Raw genomic sequence first — 8,693 nt, 5'->3', positions numbered from 1 at the left:
GTGTAATATGAACCGCTTTGAACCATTGCTGAATAGAGGTGGATTGACTACACAAAACTGCACCAAAGCAAGCCACATTACATGTGGAGCATAACAAAATTTATTACCACAAGGTTTTCAAATAATTTACACCAATTTTAGTAAACATGCACTACTTTTTAAATGCAAGCATTAAATTCACAAAAAGATAAGCAACACTAATCGAACCACGTGCACTGCATTGAGAATGCTGGTAAAATTGAAGTCTGAACCCCAGTTTACAGAACCCAGAACCACCCCAGTTTACAGAACCCCAGTTTACAAAAATTCATTACACCATCATAAAGCACTTGGTAATATGAACCTGGGTTCATATTACACATTCAGCTAGGGTTCATGTTACACACTTGTGGTGATTCCAGTTAAAATGCTGATAATCAACTAAATAATGCATTTTTTAAATAAAACTTGTTGTGATTTCCATCTTCACGTTTATTTGAGGGTATATTAATCAAAAAAATACAAGTCCATTGATATACTGACAAAAAAAACAACAATTTTTCCATCTGCAAAATAATATCACACAAGCTTTAAACCTTCATACCCTCAAAACTTCAGCAACACGCCAACTTTCAACAAGAACTTTTCCGGTCGAATGACCAGCAAACTTACTTAATTCAAGCTGCTAAAAGTCAAACTTTTTTATTGCCACGTTTTCTAAAAACAACAGGGGGTTCATAATACACAGCAGTTCATATTACACGGCTTTCCCCTACATCTCTGCCTATATAGTGGCAGTTAAAGGAACCTTGTTGTTGTTTGATACCTATAGGCCTATTATATTTGTATATTGGTGGTGCAGCTGTTGTGTATGCACATAGCCTAACTCGGCAATTGAGACCCGAAGTCGCCAAAGGTCTTATGGTCAGCGCTTCCACTTTTGTGGTAATTACCACAATTGTGGAATTTTCATCATGCTTGTGGTAATGAAAAATTTGTGGTAATATGGAAATATTGTGTGGAAATGTTGCCAAAATGTGGAAATTGTAAATTTTGAAAATTTGACATAAAATACTACGGTATCAATAAATAAGAGCATTTAAACTGTTGTCTTCCGAAATCGAACAGATATGCAAAAAACTACTTATAATAGCATGCGACTAGCATGTTCCGCTGTTTTCGGTTTGATTTTGGAATGCATCCTGAATTTTGACTTTGAACGTAGGGTGACCATATTCATAGTCAAGATGTCTTTCAGATTCTAGCTGCGGTGTCAAGTACCGGTACAGTACTTTGCTTACTTATTTCGGACGTTTTAATAGCTGTTAATAACCGGTAGGCTACTGTTAATAAACTGAGTACCGTAGTTGTTTTAGACCTTATTTCACACTATATAGTGTAAATGTAGCCAAATAATAGCGTTGCCAGATAAGGAATTCTGTTATAATTTGAGAAAAGTTTAAAGCTGTTGAAAACAAAAACTTGCATTTTGGAATTTTTTTTTAGTTCTGAGTAAAGATCAAAACCCTAACCTTATTCCTAAGTCTAATCATTACCTTAACCCTTCCTAACTTTAATCCTAACTCTGGCAATACCTGATTGTGACCATGGCAACAAGTGGGTAAAAATAGCCACTTTGTTAATGTAAAAGTAAGTCGAAATATGGTTAAAATCGGGAAGAAAATCACAGCAAAAAATGTGGTAATCTGAGGACAAATGTGGTAATACAAGTGGTAATCTAGCTTTGTAAAAGTGGAAGCACTGCTTATGGTTTTGAATAGGATGAATGTCTTAAAAAATTGTGAAACTTGTTGTAATTTTTTGTGTTATTGCTTCACAAAAATACGAATATTTGTATTGATCAACGTTTGTACGTTACCGCATATCATGTATAGGCTATAGCCTAGACCAGAGGTTCTCAACCTTTTGAGATTCAAGGACCACTTAAAAAAATTGTGTCTCAGTCAGGAACCACTACTCTCTTCCCCTTCCTCTTCCCCTTGTAACGAACAAATGTCACTTATTGCTTGCTAAGTCATAAACAGTAGCTAGTATCAGAATTCAGAAAGAATGCTACATTTAGAGCTAGCCTTGACCTTGCACATTTGACCATAGCATATCCAAACGAGGTGTAACACGTAAAGACTCAATCGGAGTTCATCTTCAACTTTAAGTCGTGAACGATACTTTGTTTTTTTTGTAACCAGTGCAGAAAATCCACATTCACAAAGATAAGATATCGCAAAAGGTAAAATTATTTTCATAGGTTTCTGAGACAGTTGTGGATGCTCATGTGAAGCTTGTATCCATAATTTCATTAAGCTCACTCTCGGATGCAACATATTCAAAGTAGTGTCACAGGTCAGTTTAATGAATTGATGCAGTTTCAATGTTTAATGTTAATGTTTCAATGTTAAGTGACAACTTTAATGAATCAATGTGTGCAAGAAACGGACTGGAAACCCACGAAAAACTCTGAACGCTCAAATCACCAAAGTAGAAGTTAAATTGATCCTGCAGTGACTGACTATGGTCAGAAATAAAACTCATCAGTTGTTTATTGATTTCAGTATTTTCTGGTTTCTCAATGAATTCGTAAAAATTCAATTGATCAAACATGTCAAAGTTACCTTGCAATAATCTTGTCTTCCAAAGATCAAGTTTTTTCGTAGAAGCAGACACTTTATCACTGAGGGTAATTAAATTTGTCGGCTTACCTTGCAGCGATAAATTAAGTTTATTCAGTTGTTCAAAAATACCAGCCAAATAAGCCAGAACAGCAACCCAAAAGCTATCGTTGAAGTGAGCAACAACCTGGATTTTTTTTTCTCTATGAAACTCTCTCGCAGCATCACGTAACTCAAACAGTCTATTAAACACATTTCCCCTTGATGATCAGCGAACTTGAGTATGCACCAGTAGCTGTTCATGATTAAGATCCATATTTGAACATAATGAACCAAAGAGACAACAATTTAGTGGATGAGCCTTGATAAAATTAACAACTTTGATGACCTGATCAAAAATAGATTTCAAGGGTTAAAAAACAACGATTTCAGACTTTGCTCGCGGACTACCAGGCAAATGTCCGCGGACCACCAGTAGTCCGCGGACCACAGGTTGAGAACCGCTGATATAGACTATATGGTACTTACTTTAGCAACGTTAGGCCACACGTAGGCTACAAAGTTTCAAAGTGTGTTGTTTCAAAGTTTTATAAGAGCATATTTCTGAATCTTTTTTACGGCAGCTAGCGCATTTGGAAAGTGAAAAACCAACGTTCCGGAAGCTAATCTTCTGGAAATCCACCACTGGCAATACAATAATACATATTATGTATGTAATCAATTAAATCTAATCATAATGTTCTGTAGGCTACTCTATGTTTCTGCTGTATGTTAACGACATGTAGCCTAGCCTACTCATAACGTTTTGTACTGTATGTTTCTGCTATAAGTTCGTGAGAGAAAGAGATGTAAGAGAAACGGAAAAGTTAACTCATGACAGGGTTGTGGGTATTTTACCTCACCCAAAAAAACGGGTACGGTACACTTAAAAAAATATATAAGCTTATAAAAACCCAGAGCATCATATTTGTCCAGTTTTTATTAGAAAATCGGAAAAATAAACAAAAACACTACAAAGTACTTAAAACAAACTTCAAATTAGGACTTAAGGATGTGATTGTGAAGTAAATTTCCAAGGATAAACTGAAAACGCAGTGGATATTTCCGTACAGTGCACAAAAATCAAATAGCCTAATGCCACTTTGTACAACACTAAAGCTCAAATTATACAACAAGGCCTCATAGTTAAACTGGCGAAAGTACTACTCTACTGTAGTATGTATGATGTGAAATGCAATTTGATTGCACATCAGCCTATTTTGTTTCAAGGTAATTTGTTTAAGTCGGTGGTCACTGGTCATGCGGTCAACGAGGTGGAATCTAGTTCGCCTATGGTGCTAATTTATTCGTATTGTTTTGTATCGCAACTATTCTCACAACAGAAGAAATAAAAGTTTTCCTGGGCTTACTAGCGTTTCCCTGTGTTTGTGAAATATAGCGTATGTTATTGCGATGTAAGCTTAGTTTTAACTGTGATTGGCAAATAAAGTTATTTCGCAATCTGAACCAACCAATCTCAAAGCACTTCAACATTGTAATGTCCAACGATGGCAATGCATTTTGTTTGTATTTCCGACCACAACAACAGCAGGCTACCTGCCAAACATAACAGAAAAAAAAGTAGCCTACATTTTTTACAGCCACCTACAGTAACAAAACCACAATAGAAATGAATAGAAAAAGCAACAAACAAGGAAAGGATAAAGAAAAATGAATGTCTGTAACTGCAACCCCTGCAGCAATGAATGTCTTCAATGCAGCCATTCAAACAACCAACAATACGTCATTGACTTAACGCCAGCACAATCTAGGCTCATTAAAAAATAAAGAGGTTTATTTGCCAGTTATTTTGCAGAATGTGCTTTACCCAAAGCCTCATTTCTTTCCACACATTTGGACAAGCTGTGTGATGTTTTCCTTTTCGGCATACATTGTGACGAAAAAGGAACTCTTCTTGCTCTTGTGCTTTCGCTTAAATGTGACTTTGTTGGTCTACCACTGCCCAACCGGTGTTTGCCACCACCCAAAGTTTTTCGTCTGCAAAGAGCTGTGGGCTGCACTCTAATGGTTTTGCAACTCAATAATCCTCTAGCTTTTTTCCTTCTGCCTGGAGGAGCAGCAGCACCGGAGTACTTGCCAAAGCCCTGAAGTGCAAATGCTAGTGCAGCATTAGTGGACAACGAACTGGCCTGCTTTATAAAGGTGTTTACAGGTTTCTCAAAAAAGTCCTTTTGTTGAAGGTATTGTCTTTCTATTGTCTTAAAGACCTGTTGCAATTTGGACAATACATCGTCACTGCTTTCAGAGTGATTGTTTTCAGGTTTCTGCAGCAGGTGTGTGCAATCCATCGGTAGGGCTACCGCTTCAGTGTGAAGATCGATACTCATGGCAGTTTCATTCTCACCTTCATCATATTGTCTCGTGGCATCCGGCTGAATGTCTTCAATGGGAGGCTGAGAGAGAGGGCGGAGCTTTTGGGAGAAGCTTTTGTAATACAATCTGAGAAAAACAACATCGCATTTTCAATATGAATTTAAAAATCTATTTGATCCCTTGTTAATACAGATTTTGAGTTAACCTTTTTCCGTTTCTCTTAGCCTACATCTCTTTCTCTCACAAACTTACAGCAGAAACATACAGTACAAAACGTTATGAGTATGCTACATGTCGTTAACATACAGCAGAAACATAGAGTACAGAACATTATGATTACATTTAATTGATTTACATCGATTACATATGTATTGCACAAACATGATTAGAAATGATCGCTGCAAAACTAGTATTCTGTGTTCCGCAAAAACATACCTATAGCAGAATCCTAGATCGGGACAAATTGCCCTATCACCGGACATATCAAAATAGTCATCTCCATGTGCAATCTGCAAGTCAAACTTATGGACTTCAAGAGCTCTTGAAGGTGTATACCCTTGCTTGAATAGATTGAGTAGCTTCTCCTTGACATCTTCCGTGACGTCTCTGTGCCGAAGAGCACCGGCAGCCATTATTGGATGATTATGCACATGGTCAAGAAATACAACCAACTGTTTGTCAGGTAAATGAGGATCCACTACTCTGAAAAATAACATTGGAAACTTGAAGCCTGGAATATTGAAAATCAAACCCATCTTATATTCATTGAACTTAAATATTTTGGTACAAATCCAGGCAATAAGTAGGCTACGTAGTTGTGATTCCAACAATTTTGCTCAGTATTCCTATCCATCACCTAAAGTTCTAAACCAAAGATAGTCTCCTACGAGGTTTACTTTAACATTAATTTAAACGTGTCCGTTTACATCACACCAGTTACAATTACATGTAAGTTAGAATTGGAACTGGATCTGGACAGAGAAACAACTTGAAGTAGGCTACCGTACACCCTACACCTTAAACACTTTTTCACCTTCTCTGCATTTTCTTGTCTTGACCGGAATTTGGGACTCCCTTCACTTTTAAGATAAACATTTGAATCTTGGCCTTGCAGCCAGTATTCTTTTTGTTTGCACTTTCTTTAAAAGTGCTTGATCTTGGGATGGTGTTGTGCTGGCAGCGTAAATCAATCTTTATAAATAACATATTGCCAAATAAAGTAGTTGCAGTTATACTTATTTTAGCCTCATAAAACAAGTGACTAGTTAACAAACATATTTGGTTGGGTCTGAAAAAAGTCTGCATGGGTTTTTCGCATTTAAATAATTTCACCTTGTATTTAACCTTTGCATTTTTTTCATCTATCTTCGGATATGTGCGCGAAATACGGTAGGTAGTATGGCTCATATCTTGGAAGTCTTTCAGCCACTGCTGTGCCTCTTCTTTAGATGTTAATCCCAATCTCAGCTTGGCTGAAAACATCCCTATTCCTTCTTTTTCAGCAAAATTGCAAATGTGATGAAGATAATTACGAGGAAGGGTAACCTGAAAAGTAAAAGAGGAATTTATTAAAACCTTCTTATATTTATGTGACATTGCAAATGGCTATATGAAAGTCTTTCCACATTTGCTTTGACGTTAAAAGAAAGTAAACAAGCTATAAATTTAAAATTAAAAAAAAATTACTTGCCACTCTGCAAACATAGCCTAAAAATTGTAATGTGCATAAAACAATTTTTTGAGCAGTGTAAAATTTTCTAGAGGGTGCACTGCCCAGGAATAAAGTTTAAATTAAGCTTAACCCCAATGAACTTACCGCTAACAGTTTATCAGTAAGATTTGTCTTCAAACAATGTTGACATGAAATGAAATGAGGATCCATACCTATAATGAAAACACAACTACAAAACAACTACGGTGTCAGCTTGTATTGAACTATTCTACTTTCTTTGCAAACTTATCCTAAGTGATTACAAATATTTGGACCTGGAAAACGAAAATCGGCTGCTAACTTTGAAAACTGCTGAAAAGAAGTAACAGCATTGAACGGTTAACATCTGAAAAATAATCTTGTTGTTTGAAACATTTTTGGCTGGAATTGCACGCGTACCACTGCATTTGGAACATTTGAATTTTCCTCTGCAGTACAGGAGCCAACTTGGCAATAGGCCCAACTTAAGCACCTGCATTGAAAGCACCAGAGCCAAGATGTACAATTTCACCCTGAATCTACAGTATAATACCCAACGTAAACAAACTATGATATGTTTTCAGAGCTGAAATCCAGTACTTGGGTTGTATTTCCTTGAATGTTGTGCACCTCCTTGTAGCTACTGCTTTAATTAGTCAAGAATCTCATTATTTTCCATGTCTAAAGACACATCGTATAAGACAATTGCATTGAACACTATTGTAGTAATACTTGTTTTCTTTGCAAACTTATCTTTGATCACAAATACAGTAGGCTAATTGGAACTATGAAAACTGCTAACTTTGGAAAGTCTGCCAACTTTGAAAACCGCAGGAAAAAGTAACCACCGGGAGATAAAATTTACTGCGTTGTAGTAAAATTTACTGTAAATTTACTTTACTAAATTTACTGCGCGCGGTAACCAAATAATGGCTACACTTACGAAAGAGACAGAAAAAAAATTTCGTGGCCGGTCACCGAGATTGACAGAGTGAAGTTTCTCATTGTTGAAGTGTTGTGTCTATAAATTATTCTATTCACTAGGTGCTACTGAGTGGAGAACAAGCATTGAAGTGCGTTACTCATGCGCACACACCGAGCGTCGAACCAATGCTGTTTACGCTTTTTCATGCACTAAGTCGGGATCGGGTGTTTTACATACTGATATAACGGGACGAACTGTAGCCTACAATTGGAGAAGTTATGTTAATATGTTATTTTATTGATTAAAATCCACAGAAACGCACCAGGCATTTTAAAATCCACAGAAAACAAACATCTAAACAAAATAACTAAACTTTAACAAACAACAGATCTATTTCGGAAAACCAGTGTCTAGTAAACCATGGTCTGAGATAACTCCTCAGCACAGAATTGATTGAATTTTTATCCTCGGACTGGGAAAGCTTCTTGCAAAGCTTGATCTTGACAGTTTAGCATACTTGTAGAGGAGTCATTCCATTATAATTCAACATATTGTGAACACCACCATCTCTTAGATTTTCTTTTTACATATTTGGTACATATTTTAGAATAATATTCACAACTGTTGAAATTTTTTTGATACCTTGTGTCGTTTTCAAGTTATCGCAATTTGAAGTTTCACATTTTTGCCACTAGTGGCGCCATTGTGCGTGGAAAGATTTTGGGGAAAATGCTTTAAAGTCACCATTTTTTGTCCAACTATGATGAACAAAATGTCTATTTCCATGTTCTCAAGGGTGAGGAATTCAATGATGCTATTAAAATATCAAAAAAAAAACAATTGCTTGATATGAAAATCCTCATGTTATTTTTCAAAAGTTCCTCAAACTTTAAGGCCCCCCCCCACTCCCTCATGATTGCATAATTTTTTTTTCTGATTGGCTATATTTTGTAAAGTGATTGTTTAGTTACCAAGAATTGAAAATCTTTCATTGAACTTTTCTCTTAAGTGCTTTTATAGCTTTTAAACTGTTAGCATACCCATTGCAAGCTAATAATTATATTTAAGCTATTGTGAAGTCAAGTCAATTTATTTTGTT

General features: G+C 36.1%; 1 protein-coding gene across 1 annotated transcript; it reads right to left on the bottom strand.

Annotated features, from left to right (window-relative positions):
* Positions 1-3,578: 3,578 nt before the first annotated feature.
* Positions 3,579-7,158, bottom strand: LOC145772281 (uncharacterized). The gene is made up of 5 exons (XM_082584149.1): positions 6,796-7,158; positions 6,312-6,524; positions 6,013-6,170; positions 5,415-5,681; positions 3,579-5,105 (listed from the first exon to the last, which is right to left on the bottom strand). The coding sequence occupies exons 1-5, from the start codon at positions 6,859-6,861 to the stop codon at positions 4,451-4,453; spliced, it is 1,359 nt and encodes a 452-aa protein (XP_082440275.1). The 5' UTR covers positions 6,862-7,158; the 3' UTR covers positions 3,579-4,450.
* Positions 7,159-8,693: the final 1,535 nt, after the last annotated feature.

This window comes from Aplidium turbinatum, chromosome 6 (assembly GCF_918807975.1).
Source record: "Aplidium turbinatum chromosome 6, kaAplTurb1.1, whole genome shotgun sequence".
Taxonomy (NCBI): domain Eukaryota; kingdom Metazoa; phylum Chordata; class Ascidiacea; order Aplousobranchia; family Polyclinidae; genus Aplidium; species Aplidium turbinatum.
This window is presented reverse-complemented; position numbering and strand designations above follow the sequence as displayed.